The 24463-nt window shown below is 43.2% G+C and overlaps 1 protein-coding gene across 5 annotated transcripts in view; it reads left to right on the top strand.

The window, feature by feature from the left end:
• CUNH10orf143 (chromosome unknown C10orf143 homolog) overlaps positions 1–24463 on the top strand; it is a 106555-nt gene that overhangs the window by 7396 nt on the left and 74696 nt on the right. For all 5 annotated transcript variants that reach the window (XM_027112964.1, XM_027112965.1, XM_027112963.1 and 2 more), the window contains exons 2-3: positions 19115–19288; positions 19387–19449. In XM_027112964.1, the coding sequence (XP_026968765.1) occupies positions 19115–19288; positions 19387–19449 (237 nt within the window). The remainder of the gene's footprint in view (positions 1–19114; positions 19289–19386; positions 19450–24463) is intronic.

The raw sequence follows: 24463 nt of genomic DNA, 5'->3' as shown, positions 1-24463 counted from the left end.
CCTAATCCTTCCGGGTGGCTCTTTTCCTGCCCTTGGGTACTTCCTTTACACATGTATGCTGATCAGCACTCAGCTGTATGCGTGTGCATCATCCTGTTTCTCGCTCTAGGCCACTGTCTTTTCTCCAGGGCTCTGTCCTGTGAGCCCCCAACATGCTCAGGAATGTGCTATGAACTCAGGGAGTCCCCCAGGCTCTGCCTCGGTTCCCCTTGCCATGCTGCAGCCTGGAAACTCAAGGCAGTGAGGGAGGGCAGGTATAGGGCTCAGCCCGTTTGTGTCCCTCTCTCAGGGGTCACTGTTCTTTGTTACTTGTTGGTCAGTGTCTTGAAATCTGTTGTTTCATTTATTTTGTCCATTTTTGGTTGTTTCGTGCAGGAGGGTGAATCTGGCCCCTGTTGCTCCATCTTGGCCTGAAGAGCTACTTGCATTATTGATTCAAAGCTTATAGAAAGAAGTTGCGACACACACACATACACTCAGTAAAGTTAAGTTTGAGGCACTCCTTAAACAGTGCAAGAATGTCAATTGTGAATGCTTTCTATCTGTTTTGACTTAGAACATTTAGAAGTTTGTGTAGGTTGTGCACTGCAGCAGCGAAGTCACTGCTAGCTAAAACCGCTAACAATGTGAATGTTTTCTGCACAGCGTTTAGCTTGTCAGCCCTGGTGTGACTTTCTTTAGCTGTGCTGTGTGGGCTCTTCTGCAGGTTGAAGGTGTTCAGGTGCACATGCTGTTGGCAGACATGTTTTTCCTTGTGGGCACCACACCTGTACACAGGTCATGTCTTCAGTCCAGGGATGAGCAGGCTTGAGCTTGGGGAGAGGGCAGGTAATTGTGAGCTGCAATCTGGAATGTTTTGGATGCAGCTGTTGAAATTCAGATGTGAGTAAATTGTAAAATCCCAGTCTGCCGTTTTCACCAATTCTTGGTATTATGAATAGCTGCCCCTAAATTAGAGGGCCGAGGGTATTTTATATCCACTCTTTTCTGGATAACTTTTAGATCTGCCTTTCTTAACACTTGAAAAGTTATCCAGTAAAGCTAGTAGTCCTTGTAGGCAAAACCACTTAGACATATTGATGGCTTTAACTCCATCCAGGTTGTCCTATGGGGTTGAACTTACAAAGTGAGAAAATTCAGAGTTAAATTTGCTTGTTTCGTCCTGTAGGATGTAGGTTTTATTGGCTCATCTGCTGAATTGAGATCCCCACTGTGAAAATCTAATGAACAGGGACTTCCCTGGTGGCGCAGTGGTTAAGAATCTGCCTGCCAATGCAGGGGACACGGGTTTGAGCCCTGGTCCAGGAACATCCCACATGCCACGGAGCAACTAAGCCCGTGCGCCACAACTACTAAGCCTGTGCTCTAGAGCCCACGAACCACAACTACTGAGCCCACGTACCACAACTACTGAATCCCATGTGCCTAGAGCCCATGCTCTGCAACAAGGAAAGCCACTGCAATGAGAAGCCCTTGCACTGTAGCGAAGAATAGACCCCGCTCACCGCAACTAGAGAAAGCCCACGTGCAGCAACGAAGGCCCAACCCAGCCAAAAATAAATTAAAAAGCAAAACTAAACAAAAAACCTAATGTATAGTAGCTGATGATGCGGACCCCTGACAAAGCCCTTTTGTTTTGCCTTTCTGTGGTCACTCTTCATTCTAAGTAATTGTAACCCACTCTTCAAGAAACAAGTTATTTATTTCTCTCACCTGTCTTTTAGTTTAGAAATCATCTGTTGAGCTACTTCGTATTGTCTGGTCTACTCAGTTTAATTGTATTCAGCCATTCTTCCATCTTGAAAAAGGAAATTTATCAATCATAATTCACCTTCAGTTATAACTCTAATACAAATACTCATACTGCCAGCTACACATAGCCTCAGTCATTTCTAGTTTTCAGCAGATTTCTTTGTACATGACACAGAAAAGTCAAAATGAGGTTAGGTCAGTCAGGAGGTAGTTTTCCATGGTTTGGGCCCTTGTAGGTGTCTGTTGTGTTCAGCAGTGGCCCATGGAAGACCACGACCTGGCGTCTGCTTCTCTAATTACCAGGTGCCCAGAGCCAAGCGAGGCACCCAGTAGGTGTTCAGCACCTACTTCGTGACTGCTTAACGTGGAAGAGCATGTGTGTATGTGTGTTTAACTGAAAAGAAGTGAAGGGAGGATTACATTGATGCATAAAATTGTTGATATTTTCTAAGTTTCATTTATTTAGGGGAAATTATATATCAGCTGAGTGCAGTGTTCCCCTTCAGGACCATGCCCATGGCCCATGACTTCTCGGATTTCCCTTTTGCGCTTATCATCAAGACCACGTTGATTAGGGTTTTTAAAATATTAAGTGTACAATGAAGTGATTTTTCATCACTTTAGTTGTGCAACCATCACCACCCAGTTTTAGACTGCTTCACCTCAGAAAGAACTCTTGTGCCCGTTTGCAATGACTCCTGTTCCCACCCCCAGTTCCAGTCAAGTGCTGATCTACTTTCTGTTTCTCTAGATTTGCCTTTTCTGGACACTTCATGTAAACAGAATCATACAGTGTGTGGTTTTGCAGCTGACTTCTTTCACTCTCATAATGTTTTTTGAGGTTCATCCATGATGAAGCATATATTAGTGTATTGTTTTTTGATTGCTAAATAATATTCCATTGTATAGATAGCCCACATTTTGTTTATTCATCAGCGGGTGGACATTGGGGCTGTTTTTCCTTTTTGGCTATTATGCATAGTGCTGAGAACTCACAAGGGTCACATAGAGATCATTGTGTGGACATAACTTTTCATTTCTGCTAGATAGATGTCCCTCACCGGGATGGCTGGTTCCAATGGTAAATTGATGTTTAACTTCCTAGAAACTGCCAGACTGTTTCCCAAAGTGGCAGTAGCATTTTGCACCTCCACTGGCCTCCTGTGAGTGTTCTGGTTTGTCCACATCCTCACGGTGTCTGTCGTTTTGATTATAGTTATCCTCGTAGGTGTGAAGTTAGGTATTCACAGCAATATAAATTTGCATTTCCCTAACGACGAACGATGTTGAAGATCTTTTTATGTATTTATTAATCATTTATATCTTTCTTGGTGGACTGTCTATTCAGTTTTTTTGCCCATTAAAAAAATAGCTTTATTTATGTATCATTTTAAATGGGTTCCTGGACCCAGTTCCAATGTGTGTATGTGTTGGAGGAGAGGCTTGCCCACAGCAGTTCTGGGACACCAGTAGGATGTCCAAGGATTCAGCTCAATCCTGACACTAACTACCAAGGGACAGTATCAGACCCCACAGGTAAAGGGCTCAGTCCCCCAAGGCTGCCCTGCACTTCAGATGCCCGTTGAAAGCTCAGGTTGTTACCAACTGGCTATAAATCAGAGGGTCCCACGACCCCCTCCTTAGATTCAATTAACTTCCTAAAACAGCTCACAGAACTCAGGAAGCCCGTTTACTCACTAGATTACCAATTTATTGTAAAAGGACATTGAAGGATACGAATCAACAGCCAGATGGAGAAACACATAGGATGAGTTCCTGAACAAAGGAGGTTCTGTCTTCCTGGAGCTTGGGGCCTGGCACACTGGTTGTGGAAGCGTCTGGTTCCCCATCCTGGAAGCTCTCCGAACCCCCTCCTTCTGGGCTTTGTGGTGGCTTTGTTATATACGCATGGTTGAACACTGACTCTGTCCCCTCTCCCCTCCCCGGAAATCAGGGGGTGGGACTGAAAGTTCCATCCATCTAGTTTTCTACCTTTTTCCTCAGGCAGCAAGTGCCCCCACCCCCCAGGTGCTTGTCAAAAGTCACTTCATTAGCATAAACCTAGTTGGGGTGGAAGGGGGCTTGTTATGAATAAGGAGACACCCACTTCACCTTTATGGCTGTGAAGTGGTTTCAGGAACTGAGGACTAGAGACCACGTATTATTGACAGAGAACACTCACGTTGCTCTAATCACGTGGCAAATTCCAAGGGTTTTGGGAGCTGTGATCCAGGAACCATGGACAAAGACCACATATATCTGAAAAATATGTGTTGGTCACCGGAATGACCATATATATATTTCTTATAAATCACAGTATTGCAAATTTATATACCGTTAAGTCCACTCTGTTAAAGTGCACGGATCCGTGGTTTTAGTGTACATACAGGGTTGTGTAGACATCATCGTAATCTAATTTCAGAACATTTTCATCACCCCAAAAGAAACCTGGTACCCACTAGCAGCTCCCCCTCCCCCAGCTCTGTCTCTTGATTTGCCTTCTCTGGCCACTTCATATACATGGAATCACACAGTGTTTGGTCTCTTGTGACTGGCTTCTTTCCCTTAGCGTAATAATGTTTTTAAGGTTCATCCATATTGAAGCATATATCAGTATTTTATTCCGTCTTCTTTCTAAATAACATTGCATTGTATAGATAATACCACATTTTATTTAACCATTTCTCAGTTGATGGACATTCAGGTTGTTTGCACTTTGGGGATTTTATAAGTAATGATGCTGTGAACATTCATGACCGAGTTTTTGTGTGGACATATGTTTTCATCTCTCTTGGGTGCGTACCTAGCTGGGGAATTCTGGGTTGTCAGCTAACTCTGCACTTAACATTTTGAGGAGTCACCAAACTGCTTTGTAAAGCAGCTGCACCATTTAAATTCCCACTAGCAACAAATGAGTGTCCCATTTTCTCCACATCCTTGCCAACACTTGTTTGGATTATAACCATTCTAAGTGGGTGGGAAGCGGTATCCCATTGTGGGTTTTTTTTTTTTTTTTGCGGTACGCAGGCCTCTCACTGTTGTGGCCTCTCCCATTGCGGAGCACAGGCTCCGGATGTGCAGGCTCAGCGGCCATGGCCCACGGGCCCAGCCGCTCCTCAGCCTGTGGGACCTTCCCGGACCGGGGCACGAACCCATGTCCCCTGCATCGGCAGGCGGACTCTCAGTCACTGCACCACCAGGGAAGCGCCATTGTGGTTTTGATTTGCCTTTTTCTAATGACTAATGATGTTGAACATCTTTTCATGTACTTATTGATCGTATGTATATATTTGTTGGCAGAATTACTATTCAGATCCTTTGCCCGTTTAAAAAATTGTGTTGTCTTCTTGTGAAGTTGAAAGACTTCTTTATATATTCTGGAGACAAGTCCTTTAACGTGTGTATGGTGTGTAAGCAGTTTCTCCAAGAATGTGCCTTGTCTTTTCACTTTCTTAATGGTGTCTTTTGGAGCCCCAAAGTTTTCGATATTGATCAAATCCAATTTATCAATTTGTTTCTTTTACGAGTCATGCTTTTGCTGTCATATCTAAAAAAATCTTTGCCTAACCAAAGATCGCAGAGATATTCTATGTTCTCCTCTAAAAATTTAATACTTTTAGTTCTGACATTTAGCTCTCTGATCCATTTTGAGTTCATCTTTGTGTGTGGTAAACGATAGGGCCCTGTGTTTCTCTTTGTGCGTATGGATATAGCATTACACCAGCACCATTCCTTATAAAGATGCTTCTTTCTCTATTGAATTGTCTCGGCACTCTTGTCAAAAGTTAGTTGACCATAAATGGAAGGGTTTATTCTGGACTCTCAATTCCATTCCATTGATCTGTTATATGTATCCCTGTGCCATTACCACACTATCTTGATTACTATAGCTTTATATTAAGTTTTGAAATATTTTTCATACATTATTGTAAAGTTTTTAGAGTTGCTTTAGTGTATGTTTCAGTCTTGTCTCCCCAGTTAGAATGAATGCACACTGAGCCCCAGCTCTGCCATCTCAAATCACCAGGCAAGTTACCTGAGGTTTGTGGACTTCATAGAAATAAAATTCCCTATCCTTCCTACGTCGCAGAATTTTTGTTTGTTATTGAAATAACAAATGCACGGACTTCCCTGGTGGCGCAGTGGTTAAGAATCCGCCTGCCAATGCAGATAGAACCCTTCCCGGACCAGGGTTCTATCCCACTTGCCATGGAGCAACTAAGCCCGTGCGCCACAACTGCTGAAGCCCATGCGCCTAGAGCCTGTGCTCCGCAACAAGAGAAGCCACAGCAATGAGAAGCCCGCGCACCACAAAGACCTGCTTGCCGCAACTAGAGAAAACCCACATGCAGCAACGAAGACCCAAATGCAGCCAAAAAACCCCCCAAAACCAGAAAGAACACATGCAGAAACACTCCAACCTGTAGTTTTTTATCATTGCAGGGACGTTTACTAGGCTCCACCTGTGGTGAGTAGATTTTTACAATTTAGGGTTATAGTGTCCATGGTAAACCATGCAAGCAGAATTAATCCTCAGCCTAGAGTGTGCATTTGTCTTTTAATTGGAAGTAAAGAGTGGTTTTTCTTCACTCTCCTCTGCTACCTTCCTCTAGGGAACCAGCTCTCACTCCTGCCAGAGGCTTAACCTCGTTCATCTCCTCATCGGGAGGTGATGCATTCTCTGCCAAGCTAGACTTGGTCCAGGGCGTGGATGCAAGCCCGTGCCCGGTAAGGTGAGGAGTCTTCTGGAAAGGGCAGCTGAGGGAAGCGCAGCATCTCGATATTACGGTCCACGTGGCTGAAGTCCTGGGATGCCCTGACAACATGGGGTTGAGAGTAGGGACCCTAGCTTCTGGTGTTTTCTGTAATTTGCTCTGTGCCGCAGAAAGCAACCCCTCCCCAAGAGCACAGGGTCGTTTCCAAGTGTCACTGAGGGGGAATCTCTGCTTGATGGAAACATGCTTTCTTTCTCAACAACAGTCTGTAGGCCTTATTAATCCTGTTCATAAGCACTAAGGGTTCTGTATCAGAGCTGATGGACGTCTGCATCAGCTATTGCAGAAAAAGTAAACTTTCTTTACTATGATAGAGTTAAAAGTAACCTATAAAAAACTCACTCAGCAAATTTTCTGATAACTAGAACTCAGTTAACCAGCATCACACATTTATAATACAAATGATCTTTCGAATAATCTCCATTAGTCAATAAAAATCCTTAAAATACCTTTGAAATGAAAGCTGAGATTATTATGTGTTTGTGTGTAGAGAATTACCTTTAATTGCATTACCAACTTCTAATGATTTACACTGGCGTTCTAACTTAAATATGCTTGACATATATTAGCATATGTATTATATATGCTTAACTTAAGGTTTTTAAGAGCGTGCCACTTTGTTGCTGTGCTGACTGAAGAGGATACATGCTGTGTTTCTGTCAGGGTTCAGGAAGTTGGCGTCTTTATCCTCCACATCCTTCTCGAGCACGGAGTGGAGAAATGGGTTTCCAGAGGTGGCCGCATGTCTGGGTTCAGTCCAGGTCAGAGCTGGCCCTCGACAGAGCCGGGTTGGACGGTGCTCTGTGTGCTCCCTGTTGCTGGCTCACCCGTGTGTGCCCGGGCGCATCAGGAGAACAGCCCCCGTCTGGTTTCTACGAGCCAGGGCTGTGCACTCCGTTTCTGCCAGCTCGTGAAACCTTTACCCCACCTCCCGTTCACCCCACTCACCAAGCTCGCCGGGGCCCCATCACTTCCAGTAAAGGAAAGAGTCCCGGCAGCAAAGGCATGACCTGCCTTCTCAATGGAGGGGAGCTTGTCTTTCCCAGACATGCCAGCTGTGTGTCCCATCATTGTGGGAACATGATACATCTTTTATGTTTTAATTTATGCATCTTATCAAGTGTCTTCTCTTACTCAACCATGTTCCTGTTTCAACTCCTCTCTGGCGAGGTTGCTGTTCGGTAGATCTTCAATTATTAAGTAATGGGGTCTTTGTGTATAGTCAGGATTTTAATTTTGTTTATACAGAGCAAGAGTCTTTTATTTGGGTGGTAAATCTTCATCTGCCTTTATGAAGGCTGACAGAGCCTCTCTAGTAGGGAGTGGAAGAGAGCAAGCCATGCAGCACAAGCATCCCGGAGTTAAATGCCTCTGCATCCTTCGTCTTCCTCTGGTCCAGGCCAATCCACGATAACTGGAATATTTCCCAAGTAAATGATACGGATCAGTATCGTATGCGGCCAGCTTTCAACAATCCACAGTAAACGGCAGAAAACATGAATAATTTAATCCACTCAGCTGGCTGAGGGCCACCAAGCAGGTGATCCCCACATTCCCTAGAGGAGCACAGCCCTCGCTGAGCACCCCAGTGTCCGTGTGGCTCCCCTTTCCCCTGCCCCGGGATTTGGGGACCCAGCCGCGGCCACCTGAGCGCCGCGAGGAGTGTCAGCTTGTCGCCGGCTGTGGTCCCAGGTCTGCTGACCTTACTGTGCCCGAAGTTATTAGACGCCAGAGAGGAAGAGTTTCGAGTGTAGCTCCAGCGTGTGTAGACTCCATCCAGAAAGTATGGCTTGCGGCCGCAGTCGCCCACCCACGCCCTTTGCTTTCCTTCTTGGCAAGTGGTGTTGGGAAGGAGCGAGGGAGACAGTAATACCGCAGTTATACCAGCCTGTGACGCTACTGACGGGAAAGTCGCAGCCTGTGTGTAACATGGCACGGGCGCGTTTAGTATCTCCACTTCGTCCCTTTGCCCCGATGTTTTTTCCGCCGTCCCGCGCAGCACGCGGTGTCCTGGTTCCCTGACCAGGGATGGAACCCGCGCCCCTGCAGTGCAAGCGCGGCATCTTAACAACCGGACCGCCAGGGAAGCCCTGCCCAGATTATTGGAGCTTGACAGTAAACCCCTTTTACACGTCATGCCTCTTTTTAAAGTGTAAAGACAGAGCAGATCCTGAGTAACCGGAGATCTAGGTCCTTGGTCTTTCCTTCTTCAACACTTTGGTCGACTCAGGTGGGACACAGAAGGCGGCGTTATTTCCAATCACGAAGGCAATCCGCATGATTACGGCAGTATTTGGCAGTACTTTGATACACTAGAAAACAACATGGAAATCAAATTACACTTAACAAGGGGACGTAGCAGAGCCTGCAGTTGAATTTAAAGAACAAGGACAGTCAGTGGGCACCAGAAACGGGACGCTGCTTCCTGTGGAGGAGACGCGGAGCTGGAGGCGCTGGCCTCTCGTGGACCCAATGCCGTGGTCGCCAGGACCGCTCGGCTGGCAGGGGTTTCTTCCCCGCAGGCTCAGGGCCGAGCTGGGGAGTGGGGACGCGGCTGTCCTCTGTGGCTGGCGACAGGGCATTGCAAGTGTTTTGCATGGTGCGTTTTAAGAGGGATCTTGACGATTTAGGAACTCCAGGGCAGCGTGTCTAGGATGGGAAGACTGTGGAAAACCTCAGATACGGGATAGTGAAAGGCAGTAGGAAAGTTTGGCTGGAGAGAATAGCCTCAAAAGTACCTGAGAGCTGTCTTCACACATCGGAAAGGATTTTTATCTTATACACCTGTCACTGTTTACTTTATGTTGCTCAAGAGGGAAAAATTAGAATTAGCGGGCTGTGGGAAGGCAATTTGGCTTGCATCCGTATTTCTAGAAGTGTGGCATACATGCCACAGTGGGTACGAGAGACTTTCTTACCTTCATTTTTAAAATTTTATTTCCGGATCGTTTTAGACTTACAGAAAGGTTGGGGAAAAAAACCAAAAACCCAAATATAGAGAATTCATGAACACCCTTCACCTAAACAGCGTACGTAATCATAGTGCAGTTAGCAAACCATGAAGTTCACATTGGTGCAGGACGATTAACCAAACTACAGACCTTATTCAAGTTTCACCTGTTTTCCCACTAACATCCTTTTTCTGTTCCTGGATCTAATCCAGGACCCCACATTGCACTTAGTCCTGGTGTTTGCTTAGACTTTTCCAGTCTATGAGGCTTCCTCAGTTTTTCCTGACCTTGGCACTTTTTTTTTTTTTTTTAGTAAATTTATTTATTTTTGGCTGTGTTGGGTCTTCGTTGCTGCATGCGGGCTTTCTCTAGTTGCGGCAAGTGGGGCTACTCTTCCTTGTGGTGCACGGGCTTCTCATTGCAGTGGCTTCTCTTGTTGTGGGACACGGGCTCTAGGCGCATGGGCTTCAGTAGTTGTGGCACGCAGACTCAGTAGTTGTGGCACGCGGGCTCAGTAGTTGTGGCTTGCGGGCTCTAGAGCTCAGCCTCAGTAGTTGTGGTGCATGGGCTTAGTTGCACCACAGCATGTGGGATCTTCCCGGACCAGGGCTTGAACCCATGTCCCCTGCATTGGCCGGCGGATTCTTAACCACTGTGCCACCAGGGAAGTCCCGACCTTGGCACTTTTAAGGAGCAGTGGTGTTATTTTGCAGAAGAACGTCACTCAATTTTGGTTGTTCAGCATTTTCTGTCATGAGGTTGAGGCCGTGCATTTTCGGGCACGAATATCACAGAGGTGATGTTACACTTTCTTAGCGCATCCCATCGGGGGTCCATGATGTCAGGATGTCTCATTACTGGTGATATTAACCTTCGTTCTATCTCTGGATGAAGGTGGTTTCATCCCCTGTAAAGTTACTGGTTTTCTCTTCATAATTAATACATACCTTGGGGGAGATACTTTGAGACTGTGCCATATCCTACTTCTCCTTAAACCTTTGCCTACTGATATAGCATCTATTAGTAAATCTTGCCTGAAATATTTTTCACTGTGGTATATACTTAATGATGATTTTGTCTTTCCCTCATTCATTTTATACTTATTAATTAGAATTCATCTTCAGGGAAGAGCTATTCTTTCTCCCCCAATTATTCAATTATTTTTGTTTTGGTTAGCCTCACAGGTATTTATTCTGTGGATTACAATCCACTGCTATTGTTATTTATTTTATTGCTTGAGCTGTTTCAGCTTTGTCTGTTAGGAACTCCTTCAGGTTGGTGCTATTTTTTTTTTTTTTTGATGTGCCCTTGTCCTTTAAAAAAAAGCACAACTCTTTCTTATTTTGGGTGCCAGAAAATGTTTAAGGCTCAGCTTATATTTTCCTTGCTCCATCCCTGAATCAGCCACTTTCCACGGAGCCCAGATTCCTTTAATGGGAGAATGATATTTAGAAACCAGTATCTAGGGGCTTAGGTGTAGTCTTGCTGGTAGGGTGCCATTGTTCTCAGCAGACATAGCTAGGAAATGTATATATTATATACATATTTATAATGTGTACATTATAAAATACATTTTATATATGTGGGTAAATGTATATATATTTGCATTTACATATATATACACATCTATGTATATTTCTGTATCTCTATCTGGATATGTATTAAAAACTGTGCATTCATATTAATAATTCCATTGCTAATCCAGCACCCCTGGGTTCATTGTAGCCTTCTCCCTTTCTTTATTTGTAATTTTTCTTCATTAATAGAAAGCTGGCTCTCATTATTGACAATATATTTACCTATTTATTCAATCCTAGTATGCCAATAAAGCTTCAAAACTGGTAACCCTGCGAGAAACAGATTTACTAACTAGAGTCAGTAATTGCATACAGCCTCTTTACTTTAAAAGAGGTACTTTTAAAGAGGTGGCCTCTTCTCTTTTCTCTTTATCCTTGATGTTCTGCAGTTACATTGTGATATGTCTGGATATGGGTTCTTTTTCTGTCAATCCTGTGTGGCGTTTGGTTGGATTTTCAAATCTAATTCATTTCATGCCTTGGTTCTGAAAAATTCTGTCTTTAGTTCAAATACTGCCTCACTATCATTTATTTATTTTAACACTCCAAATCTGGAGGATGTATGAGTGTTGGATCTTCTCAGTCTACCTTCATTCTCCTTTACTGGTTTTCGTAGTTTTTTGTGTCTCTGACTCTGCGCTGTGGTCCAGGTAATTTTTTTGGTTCTGTCTCATAGTTGATTAGTGATTTTTCATCAGTGACTCACTGTTTAGTGATCTACTGAGTTTTTCCATAACTACTTTTCATTTCCATAATTTCTAATGGGCTCTGTCATTAGCTGTTTAAGTTTCCAGTCAGAATAGTATTTTCCAGGCTTACTCAGGATGGTTCTGTCCTTCAGTGGCTGTGTTACTCTTTTGTAATACAGTTCTGTTCGTTTGTTATTGTTTGTGTTCCATTTGGGTCCCCTCTCCCTGACATGCTTTTTGATTTAAATTTCAAACTTATTGTTTGGGCACATGAAATGTTACTATGGTTCTAAGACTCAGAGCTACCCAAGAACAAGCTCAGCAGGGCGGGGCTCCCGCCTCATCCCTGGTGCCAGCCCCCTTCTGGCCAGCCCCTTCCCACCCACTCTCTTCAGCTTCTCATATATCCTCCCAGTATTTCTCTTGCACAGATGAGCAGAGAGGTGTATAATGTCTTATATCCCCTTCTTTCTTACATGCAGGATAGTAGATTATAGATATTCTTTTGCAGTTTGTCTTTTTACTTCACGGTATATCATGGAAATCACTGCAAGCCAGGGACCCTCCTCCTTTTTACCGCTGCATGGCACTCCACTGCCTGGAGAGTACCATGTTTGTCCAGCCACTCTCCATCTAGGTTGTTTCCAATACCTTGCACTTTAACCAGTGCTGCCATGAATAACCCTGTGCAGTTTTTACTTTTCAAACGCTTGTTGCTGTGCCTGGAGGGTAGATTCCTAGAGGTGTAGTTTCTGGGTTAAAAAGTGAGCTTTGTTACATACCGCCAAATTTCCCTGCAGAGTGTGCACTCCCATCAGCAACGTGCCTGTTTCCTACAGCCTCACCAACAGAGGCCGCATCACACTTTAAAAATTTTGCCAGCCTGATAGATGACAGTGGTATCTTGATATTGTCTTAATTTTCACTTCTGTAAATATAAGTGAGTTTGAGCCTTTCCTGTGTTTGGAGGCCATTTTTATAACTTTGTCTGTTCATGTCTTTTTTTCCTATTTTTCTCTTGGGTTTCTGGTTCTTTGTCCCTCAATTTTTATGAGAGTTTCATGTATTAGGGTTATTAGCTCTTCTCTTGTGGTGTATGCTGCAAATACTTCCCTCCAACTTGTAGTTATCTCTTTACTTTGTTTAGGGTTTGGTTTTGTTTTGCCCTGCAGACATCTTTATTTTTAAATAGTCAAATTTATCCATTTTTGTTTTGTTGCTCTGGATTTTGAGTCATAGTTAGAAGGTGTTTCCCTACACCAAGGTTCAAGAAGCATCTATTCGCATTTTCTTCTAGGAATTATAGTTTCTTTTCTCTTTTACATTTAGCTCCCTAATCCATTTGAGGTTTACTTTTGTATGTGGTATGGGATACAGATTGTATTTTATCTTTTTCCAAATGGCTGCCCGGTTGTCCCAGCACCATGTATTAAAGAGTCCATCTTTATCCCACTGGCTCGAGATGCCAGATTTTCATACACATTCAGGTTTCTTTCTGAACTTCTGTCCCATTGGTCTGTTTGTCTGTTTATCACCAGTACTACCCCTCCTTTTTCTCATTGAAGTATAGTTGATTTACAATATTGTGTTAGTTTCAGGTGTACTTGTGAAATTTTTTTTTTCAGATTGTATTCTTTTGTAAGTTATTACAAGATATTGGGTATAATATCTTGTACTATACAGTAAATCCTTGTTGCTTATCTATTTTAAGCACAGTAGTGTGTCTCTGTTAATCCAGTACTCCTACTTTCCCCCCCACCTTTGGTAATTTGTTTTCTATATCTGGTGGGTCTGTTTCTGTTTTGTATATAGATTCATTTGTAATATTTTTTTAGATTCCACATATAAGTGAGGTCATACAGTATCTGTCTTTCTCTGTCTGACTTACTTTACTAAGCATAATATTCTCTAGGTCCATCCATGCTCCTACAAATGGCAATATTTTGATATTTTTAATGGCTGAGTAATATTCCATTGTGCATATACACCACATCTTCTTACGTCAGTCGTCTGTTGATGGGCACTTAGGTTGCCTTCCATGTCTTGGCTATCGTAAATGTGGTGCTGTGAACATTGAGGTGTGTGTATCTTTTTGAATTTGAGTTTTCATTTTTTCCAAATATATACCCATGAGTGGAATTGCTGGGTCATATGGTAGTTCTCCTTTTATTTTTTTAAGGTACCTCCATAATGTTTTCCATAGCGGCTGTACCAATTTACATTCCCACCAACAGGGTACAAGGGTTTCCTTTTCTCTACACCCACTCCAGCATTTGTTATTTGTAGACTTTCTGATGATGGCCATTCTGTAACTCTATTGGGTAACATAATACCTCTAGGACAATGGTGAACTGAAGTGGAGACTGGGCATTCTTGCTTTGTTCCTGATCTTAGTGGAAATGCTGCTAGTCTTTTTACAATAAATAAGATACTGGCTTTAGGATTAAGCTATGTATATTTTTCCATGTTAAGAATATAACACTCAATTCCTATTTTCTTTAGTTTTTATAAATGGGTTTTAATTTTGTCAAAGGATTTTTCAGCATCCATGGAGATAATATTATTTTTTCCTTAGCTTTATTAATACAGTGAATGATATTAATGGATTTCCTAATACTGAACCCAACTTTCATTTCTAGAAAAATATCCTACTTGGTCATGATATGTGATTGCCTAATGTGATATTTAATTCTATTTGTTAATATTTTATGTAATATTTTTGCATTGAAATTCATAAGTGATACTGGTCTGCAGTTTTCTTTCTTTGTTCTGTTTATCTGATTTATCAGAGTTATACATGCTTCATAAAAGGAGTTGGAAAGTTTCCTTCCTTGTCGGTGCTCTGGAATAATTTCTGTGTAGTGCACTGGAATGATCTGATCTTTGAAAGTTTAGTGGAATTCCCCTGTGGAACTGGCTGGTCCTGGTGCTTCTTGTGGGGTACTTGCTCATAACCCTTTCTGGTTTTTTCTCTATGGCAGTCATCTGTTTAAGTTTCCTATCTCTGATGGGGTCAGGTTTTGTCATCTGAATTTTCTTAGGAAGTTATCCATTTTGTCTACATTTTCAAATTCATTTGTATAGAAATCTACAAAATAGTCTCTTATGAGTTTTAAAATTTCTTGTGTTTCATTTTATTTCCCTGTGTCATTTCTTATTTTCTGTATTTGTGCTTTTTCCCCTTTTTTTCTTGGTTAAGTTAGCCAGTGGATTGTCTGTTTTGTTAATTCCTCTCTCCCCACCCCCAACTCCCCAGGATTTACATCTACTGTTTTTCGATGGAAAAAAACCCTCTACTTCATTAATCAGCTTTTCCCTCCATTATTTCCTTCCTTGTGTTTTCTTTTGGGTTACTGTGTTGTTCTTTTCCTAGTTTTTATGAGCTGAGGTTTTATTAATTTATTAATTTTATTCTTTCATTTTTATTGGTAACATGTTAGTATAATGAAGTTTTCTCTGATAACTGCTTTAAATCCATTGCATAGATTCTGATAGGTAGTGTTTTCCTTGTAGGTTCTTGAGAAGAATGTGATTCTGTGTTATCAGGGTATGAAGTTCAGTACATAGCCGTAAGATCTACCTTGATTGAGAACGCCATTTAGATCTTCTGTCTTCTTCTTACTTTTTGGAACCCTTGCTCTGCCTTGTACTGAGGATGGTGTATTAAGTCTCCTATGATTAGCATGATTTTGTCTCCTTGTATCTCTGTATTGTCTTTGCTTCGTAAAGGTGGTGGTTATATTGTTTGGTGCATAGATGTTCATGAGCATTAAGTCTTCACTGTGAACTATGGCTTTTAGCATTAAATATGTCCTCTGTTGTATTTAATGCTTTGTGGCTTGAAATCTACTTGGTCTATTCCTTCTTTCTGTTTTCATTTGCCGGTATATGTTTGTCCATTCTTTTTATTTTTAGCCTTTCAAAATCATTTTATTTTAGGTGTGCCTCTTGTATACAGCATATAATTGGGTCTTGTTTTGTGAACCAAATTTAAAACCTTTCTGTAAAAATAGGTGAGTTAAGCTCATTAACATTTGACATGACTGATTTATTTGCGTGCAACTCTATCATAATATTCCATAATTATGTATATTTTCTTATATTTGCTATTTCTTTATGCAATCTGTATTCTTTGCTTTTTTATTGAGATTTTTTATTTTGAATTTAGGAGGATTTGTATTTTCTAGTGATTAGTTTTATATTTAAACCTATTTTAATGTCCTTAGTAATCAGTTTTATCATTTAACTCTTTACTGTCTGATTTATCAATTTTTTCCTAGTATTGTTTAATATGCTCCTGTCACTTATACAGTATTGGCCTATACACAGTCAGAATTTCTCGTAGTGACTTTTTTTTTTCTTTTTTTTTTTTTGTGGTATGTGGGCCTCTCACTGTTGTGGCCTCTCTCGTTGCGGAGCACAGGCTCCGGACGCGCTGGCTCAGCGGCCATGGCTCACGGGCCCAGCCGCTCCGCGGCATGTGGGATCTTCCCAGACCGGGCACAAACCCGTGTCCCCTGCATCGGCAGGCGGACTCCCAACCACTGAGCCACCAGGGAAGCCCCCACAGTCAGAATTTTTCCTCTTTCCCTCCCCCTTCGTCTCTCATATTTTAGTTGAATTATTTCTGCTTTGTCAGAGTATTTAATATTTGCACATTAGTCTTTCGACCTAGTCCCACCTTTATTTTAAATTTAGTCTTAGATGTACATCTAAATACTTTCAAATGCTTACAAAAAATCCTTATGCTGGAATTTTCCCAGTCATCGCTTGGTGAGATAAAGCTTACCTTCACGTAGAATCCTCAGGAAGGGCTGATGGGTGTGGTATTCTCTAAATTCTTGTATGTTGAAACTCTTTTTCTGTAATCTTGATATTTGAAGGACAGCTTGCTGGATTTAAAATTCTTATTTCATATTTTCTTTCCTTGAGATTGAAAAGAATGTTTCTCCATTGTCATCTTACTTGTATGTTGGTTTTGAAAAACCTGATGCCAGTCCAGTTCCTTTGCACTTTCATTGATCTGCATGCCCAGGGGCCTTGAGGATTTTATCTTTATCTTTGAAATCTCCTAGTTTTATTAGGATATATCTCAGCGTTGATCATTCTGGGTTAATTTTCCCAGGTGCCCTGTGAGCCTTTTCATTTTAAGATTCAGTCATTTTTTTTGTTTTGGGGAAGTTTTCTTAGGTTACAGTTTTAAACATTAGCTTTGCTCCATTATTTTGTTTTCCTCTTTTCGGAACTCTGATTTATGAACACTATTCCTTCTTTGTCTTCCATTTCCACTGCTTCCTTTCCTACTCTTTTTTTCCCCTTTATGTTCTTTTCCTTCTCTTGGTTGTGCTCCTGTCCTTCTTTAGTGCCCTTTATTTTCACTTGAATTTATTCTCCTTATTGCATTTTATAATTTATTCCTCATTTCTGAGATAATTGTGCTTTTTCCTTCCATTACTTTCCTGAACTCATTCAAGTCTCTCCTGGTTTCTGCCTGCTTTTGTCCCTTTCTGTTTTTACATTTCTAATTCAAGGTGGTTTTTCATATCTTCAAATGTTTGTTTGAGCGTTTAAGTATGTTTTTAGACTGTTTGAATTACAATCTTCTTTTGATTCCTGGTTGTTTTTCAGGAGGGATTTTTATGTTAATGCGTGTTTTGTAAAGATTGCTGGTCTAATGGCAGTTCTTCTGTTAATTTGGCTGAGTCCAGGTATAGCAGGTGTCTGTCTGTCTGTTTTGGTGATGGACAGGGGAGGGTGTGAGGCTCCTGGTATTATGGTCCTCGTGGCTTGCAGGACCCTAACTTCCCCTCTTTCTCCTTCTCACCACCCAGCACCCAAGGGGCACTCCCCCAACTCATTTGCCTGTTTCCCTCTCAGGACCTGTGAGTTTGGAGGAGAGCCTCTTTAAATGGCGTCTGTTTCCACGGTGTGGACTTTGGAGGCCCTGCCCAGAGTCTGTGCTCCAGGGCTCAGGCTCCCCCCGAGCTGCCGTGTCTGGGTGGGCTTTCCGGGGGCAGATCACTCACACCCTCACTGGCGTCCCCGCTCCGTCCAGCTCATAGCTTCTGCCCTTGCTCAGCATGGAGCCACGCTGGGGGTGTGGGCTGGAGTAGAGGGGACCCCGCACTGGGGTTTGGTGGCTTTTCTTTCTCACTGGCCGTATTCTCAGATGTCAGTGTTCTCTGATTTCAGGTTGTGCCCAGGGTGTGGTTCAGTGCAGAAGTGACTGTGACCTTTCTGTATTTCCTGGTGTTCAGGAAGAACTGTAGGGAGAGGGGTGACTGCCTCTGCCCTTGTCTCAGCCGCATGGATTCCACACTTTATTTACCCCAGGACATTATTCTCAATGGTTTAAGGGGCTCAGATGTCAACGTTTTCCATTTTCATCCTCAGGTATCTGTTTTAAGGCATGTTAGGGAAGAGTAACCCTGGCACTCTAAACCCATGATAGGAGGTTTCTATCAATATATTAGATAAATCCATTAAGTAAAAAAAAGTCAATTTAGAAAACCATAAATGAATAATAGGACAGATAATGAACAGATTTGGCCCCAGTCATGACGATGGTTTGCCAGTGACTGAAGAGGGTGTGCAGGCCGCCCGTGTGCTAGGGTGCTTTCTGACTCAGGTGGGAGCTGTCCACCAGCGGGGCCGCCCTCTGGCCCAGGGACCCAGGATGGAATGCTGGCACTGGCAAGGGGTGGACCTCCTGACCCTCAGCTCTGTGTCACTGAAAACATCGTTACCCTGCAAAGTACACAGTCTTCGCACTTAGAGAGTGAACCGTTTTCCTTTAGCATTGGAGGGTTGCTTTTGTAATTCATCTTTAGTTCATGGAGAAGCAAAAGCCAAATGCTGACTTTCCCAAAGGTTATCAGTTATGGGCTGTGTGTGCAACTTTTGAAATAAATAAAATTAGTTTACTCTTCAGTGTCAGTAAGACAAAGAATTATCCACATGTGAATTATTCATATTGTATTAAGAAAGTATTTGCCTTGATACCAGGCAAAATGTATGGAAGCGTATAGCCAGTTTCTTGAACAAAATTTATAGGTTTTGTACATTTTCAATATCAGTAAACCAGTCACAATAGTTTATTACAAGAGTTTCAGCCAAAATTGTTTAAAATGACTATTTTAAATCCGTAAAGCTAAGTAAATATCAGACAATGCTAGAAATAATGAGGTTAAGTGTAATTGATGGTGTTTATTCCCGAAAGATAAAGTTTAAAGTCATCTCCTCAAATGTCCTATAAACTTTCCCAGCTCCACAGGGGTCTGTCTTTGCAGCTGAGGTTCTCAGAAAGCAAATTCAATTAGAGTGTCGTGTGCTTTACGAGGCCATCTCAAGTGAGATTTTGTTTGTTGCAGAAACGGGCATGCAGGAGATTAGAAGCAGCAGCGCAGGAGTGGGGCTGCCCCCAGGTGAAGGTGCGCGTGCCCACATCCTGGGGCAGCAAGGAGCCCGAGTCATCAGATGCCCAGCCCAGAGGCCACCTCCCTGCACCGAGGCCAGACGGTGGCCAGGGGCGACCAAGCGTGGGGGTAGGTTTCTGCTCCCACCAAACCAGCCTTTAAATGTCTAATGAAAAGTGTAAATAACCACCGTTCTGATTCACCTGCCGCTGTGATTTGTTAAATAGGTTCCTCAGGACGGTGGAAAGAGCTGGGCCCAGCCTTGCCCAAGATGCATTGCGGGGGAGTCTGTAAGTACATTAACCTTCTTGCTGTGACATAAAAGATAGACTTGGCCTTAAATATTAGATCCATAAAACAAAGTTCATAAAAACAGCAGATACGTTTCTAAGGAATGAGGGATGTAAATAAAAAGGTGCAGATAAGCTTTTCTTAGCATTCTACCCGGCTGCAAACTAATTTGTTTCCAGCTTCAGACTGGAAATAGAAATTGAATATACATTTTAAGTTCTTTCTAAAACACAGGGTTCAGGGAAGGGAACAGGTCTCTGGATATGGTTAAAATAGAGGTTATTTGAGTACATCTTAGAGAAAAGTCCTAACCTCATTTACTTATCCAAATAGGAATCAACGTTGTTTTTTCTCTTTTCCCTCTTTAAGCTTTTCTTTCATGTTTGCATAAACTTCACACAAACCACAGATTTCAGATGGAGAAACACAGTATTCACACCATTAATTCAAAGTAAAGGGAGGTCTTAACGTGACCAGAGTCAGATTCTCAGTCTCCTGTGCTGGGCAGAAAATCGTAAAGTGTGCGTTAACATCATGATACCCTTGTTACTAATTCTGAACTTGTTCTAAAAACAAGTTAATAGGTTTGAAACCGCTGTAATTCTTGGTTTTTGTTTTTGTTTTTTTAATTTTAAATTTGCGGTCTTCATATTGCAGTAAGATAGAATTGTGTTTAATTTCCACATAGAAAGCAGGAGTGTCTGTGTGTGTGTGTGTGTCTGAGTATTTTCAGGATTGCCCCCTAAAGATCTTTAGAGAAACACATTGCTGTTTTTGATAAGCAAAAGACTGAGTCAGTAAACTATAGTCTTCACGTGCTGCATTGCAGGCAACTTGTTTTATAGTGAGAGGCAATGACTCTGTTTTAAACTGAGGCCTAGAACTGTGTCAGTTATCGCCCATGCGAACCTCTGACTCTGTGACGTCATCAGACAAATATGAAGACAAAGGTTGGTGGCAGACCTGCCCCAATGTGCTTCTCTACTTTTTGTCCTCTATCTTCCGGGAACTTTCCGCAGGTTGTATTGCGTTTTGTGGTGTAATCCTGAACAATGGTGAAATCAAAGATCCAGCAACTTGAACTTACTGTATTTCGGTTGATTCACTGTAACTGCCAAACATGCCCTGGATTTCGAGTAAACAGTGCGACCCCATTATGGGTAGATTGCATTGATGCTGGTGACTAACCAGGACCTTCCTTATTCTTATCCCATTTCCATGGAATGTATCTTTCAAATCCCCCATCTGCTGGGCAAACAGTTGGAACGTAATGTGGGTTCTTCATGCTCTGAGAGGTCGTCTTCTGGCACGAAGGGCTTAAAGAAAAAAAAATTTGGCCCAAGCAGCTGATTGGATCATTTAAGCTAATGTTCTGTTTGAACAACAGTACCTATTTGATTAGGGTTTTCCTTCCTTTGTAATTCCCCAAGCTTGCCTCTGTATGTTTCCTAGGAGATGAATCTGCGCACAGAAAACCTATATTGATATGTAAATATATCATTTTTTTGTTAATGCTCGATATTCTTTTCATCTAAATTTCAGAAAGTGACTTTAAAAAATCAGTTTCCCTTTATTTGTAGTTATTCTCAATAAAATTTCACCCAAGCTTGGGTGATTTAATATTTACACCCACTACTTCTAAAAGTCTTATGTAAATAAAGATTGAAATGTGAATTTGAAAAGTCACACCTCTTGATATTTGAACAGACTATACCTGCATATATCTTCTTTTTCTAATAATATGGCTAGTTTCTCTCTTAAGCTTTTAAAATAATAAGATACTATTTTTGTATTCTAGAACATCAAAAGGCTCAGTGTTAAATAAAAAGCAAATAGTGTTTTTAGAAGTGCAAGATCCCAGGGAGAAGTGCTTAACGGTAAATCACTGATGGGCAGCAATTCCAAATTTCAGAAGACTTTATTAAACACACAGCTCCATTCACAAGTGTGCCCCCCACTTCACACACAAGCCCGCCCTGTCCTGGCCCACAGTTCCCATAGCTGACCCGGGATGGCGACCTTGGCTCAAGGAGAAGCAGAGGTTACGTTGGGGAGTTTGTGTGGAATCCCTGACGGAAAACGTAGACCTGTGTTTCTCAGCTTGTTTGCTACTTATCCCTGAAAACCTCCTTTGCATCCCAGTTCTCTGGGTATTTCTGACCTCAGCAGGGTATCAGCTGATCGATGGCTTCTGCTCTGAATTCTCACGTGGCTGTCTAAGCCCGCTGCCTGAGTTCCTGTTGTCTTTCTCCCGCGAAGCTTTTCCTTGTTGTTACCATGAGTCGTTGCTCACTATGCAAGGACTTTTTCTGTAGACCTTCTCAAACTCATTTTCCAGGCGGGCACACGAGTCTCCTGTTTGGTCTGTTCCAGCTCACTGTCGCGGGGATGACTGTTTCAGTCATTGCTGACAGTTTCTTAGGGTGATCACTGTTCAGGTTCAACTCCTAGTACAAGTTATTATTTAGAAACAACTCCTCTTCACCCTGAGTCACCCTGCTCATGTTACGGACAACTGGGGTGAAGCCATCCCCAATTGTGGTGGTGGGACATGGTGTTATGTCACTTGGGGTGTCCACCCCCGACCCCGGGGCGGGCTGCCCTCACTGCTGTGCACCGTCCAGGCTGCAAGGCCAGGAGCAGGGTGATGGTCGCCGTCTCTAGCAGGCTCCTTTCCTTCCACGAGTGGTCCCAAGGCCGGGCTGCGCCTTGCAGCCAGCTTCCTCCCTCGGTCAGCTCAGCCCGCCTGGCACAGGGGTCCATGGCAGCCAAGTGTGCCACGGAAATCATGCTCTTCTTGGAGATTCTGCCCATTAAATGAAACCTAGTGAGGCTGCGAGAGGTCTCCATGATAACAAAGGAGTGAAAGCGGTGGGGTTCCATGATAACGAAAGGAAGATGCGTGAAAGCGGTGGGCATTATCATGCAGGAAACTACAGGAAGAACAGAGTTAAGATGTTCGCTGGGGGGACAGCACCCTGTTTTCTGAATGGTACCTGGCCACTGATGCTGTACAGCTCCTCAGGGAAGGGGCCACCTTCAGACTTTATTGGGTCCGCGTGACGGTCACTTGTCTGTTTTCTCTCAGCTCCGTTCACCACACTCGTCTCCCCTGCATCTCCCAGGGCATGGCTCCCTCCCCCTCCCCCGCCCAAGGCAGCCTCTCAGCCCCTCCCTCCGGTCCCAGCTCCTGCTGGGTGGAGCCAGCTCTGGGCCTCTGCAGTCACACCATCTCCTCCCTTTGTCCTCCCAGCCTGCAGGAGGGTGGGGCTTCTACTGGGGGAATATTTGCCTCCCTTCCCCTGTGTGGCTTCTCTTGTCCTCCATCACTTGTGAAGTTGAATCCCTGTGTATGAAATACCTAGATTGATTTCCCTTTTCTGACTGGACCCCACCTGGGCTAATCATCTAAGGAGTGGACAAATCCTCCTGAAAACAAAAGCCTTGCAGTTTTAACTGTAGGCCTGTGGGTCTTGGTTGCCCAGCAGGCTCAGCATTTAGGAGTGCCCACAGAGTGGAGAACCTGGGCGTTAAGTTGAAAAAGGTAGGCCTTATGTATTGCACATCACTAGTATTCCTTTGCTTCAGTTTATCTCAGGTTATTGGGTTTTTAACCCAAGCTGGTAGTGAATTGCCACATAAAAGCCAACATGCAAAACATGATGTTTTGGGTATTGTGGACCACCCCCCACTCCCAATCCCCGACAGATTGATTTTGGATAACAGCCTGTTCGTTAGTGTTGAGGGCAAATACTAAGGGAGCAGCCTTAATAAGCTTCGTTGTTACTCACTTTTTGACGTGGAAATCCTTTGCCAGACAGTGGTGTTGGGGGAGGGGAAGAAGAGAGGCGGGACGTGAGAGTAGACATTGGGGGGTGTGGGTGTGGGCGGCACGTCCCAGCTGTTGTCTGGGCTCCGTTTTCCCTGTAGGGACGGCAGGAGGAGCCCAGGGATGATTATTCTGATTCTGAATGGATACATTTTTTTCCTTGTACTACTTCTTATCTCCAAATGGGTGACCTTTAAAATATTTGCCTTATTTTATTTACCTATCTGTCTTATTAGCCACTGCTTCCTACATCTGTAGCATCTGTAAATACTGCACTGAAACGGAATGGACCGGAAGCTGGTGTAAACAGGATTCTCTCTCTCTCCTGGGCCCGGGTGTCAGGCAGGAGCAAGGGCCGAGGATGAGAAGGTAACACTGTGCTGTAGGTGAAGACAGATCTGTGTGCAGTGGGCTGGTCTTCGTGTCCTGTTTCAGCAACAGTTACTCCTCGTGAGTCCTTTACTCTTACGTCCTGAGAGAAGGAAACACAGTCATAGAGGGATCAACGGGAATTTCATTGATCATTCTGTAGGAATCAAATTTGCGCTCTGTGCATTTTCCCTGAGGTCTGTCAGGGACCCCAGAGGTCACCGGTCTAACCCTGTCACCTTACAGATAAGGAAAGTGAGGTCCACAGGGGTTAAGTGACTGGTCCACTGTGCACCATGGCTGATGGGGAGGTGGCGGCCCCAGGACCGACACCGCAGCCCTCTCCTCTTCCCGCTCTCCTGGCTGGTCCTGTGCTCATAGCCGGTGTGGCAGCAGCACTCCCGGACAGTGCACAGTGACGACCTGCTCTAACCCCTCTGAGGAGCACAGTGTGAGGTGGTGGGTCTTTGTGGATGTTGTTCCCAGACACAGTGAGAGCTTCCTGGCTGAGACGTAGGGCTGAATTATTCAAACGGTGGAAGAACAAGCCGGCCAAGAGAGGAGTTTGGCTGTGTCAGCGTAGCCAGACGTGAATCCCAACATGGACGAGTTTGAATAGACCTGCTGCCAGACTCTTTGGATATAACTTCTGATGGTAAATGCTTTCTCTGAATATGGATGCCAGAAAAAGAGTTTAAAAATTTTTAACTGTGTTGTTGAGATCATTTCCAGGCTCTGAAGGAACAGATAGTCTTCAGGTGACTAAGAACAAAACTAAACCTTTCTCTAGGAATAAAATGTTATACTATGAGGAG

Source organism: Aethalodelphis obliquidens, unplaced genomic scaffold, assembly GCF_003676395.1.
Source record: "Aethalodelphis obliquidens isolate GAN/ISIS:26980383/991018 unplaced genomic scaffold, ASM367639v1 scaffold11, whole genome shotgun sequence".
NCBI lineage: Eukaryota > Metazoa > Chordata > Mammalia > Artiodactyla > Delphinidae > Aethalodelphis > Aethalodelphis obliquidens.
Note: the sequence above shows the minus strand (reverse complement) of the source record. Positions and strands in the feature narration are given on the sequence as shown.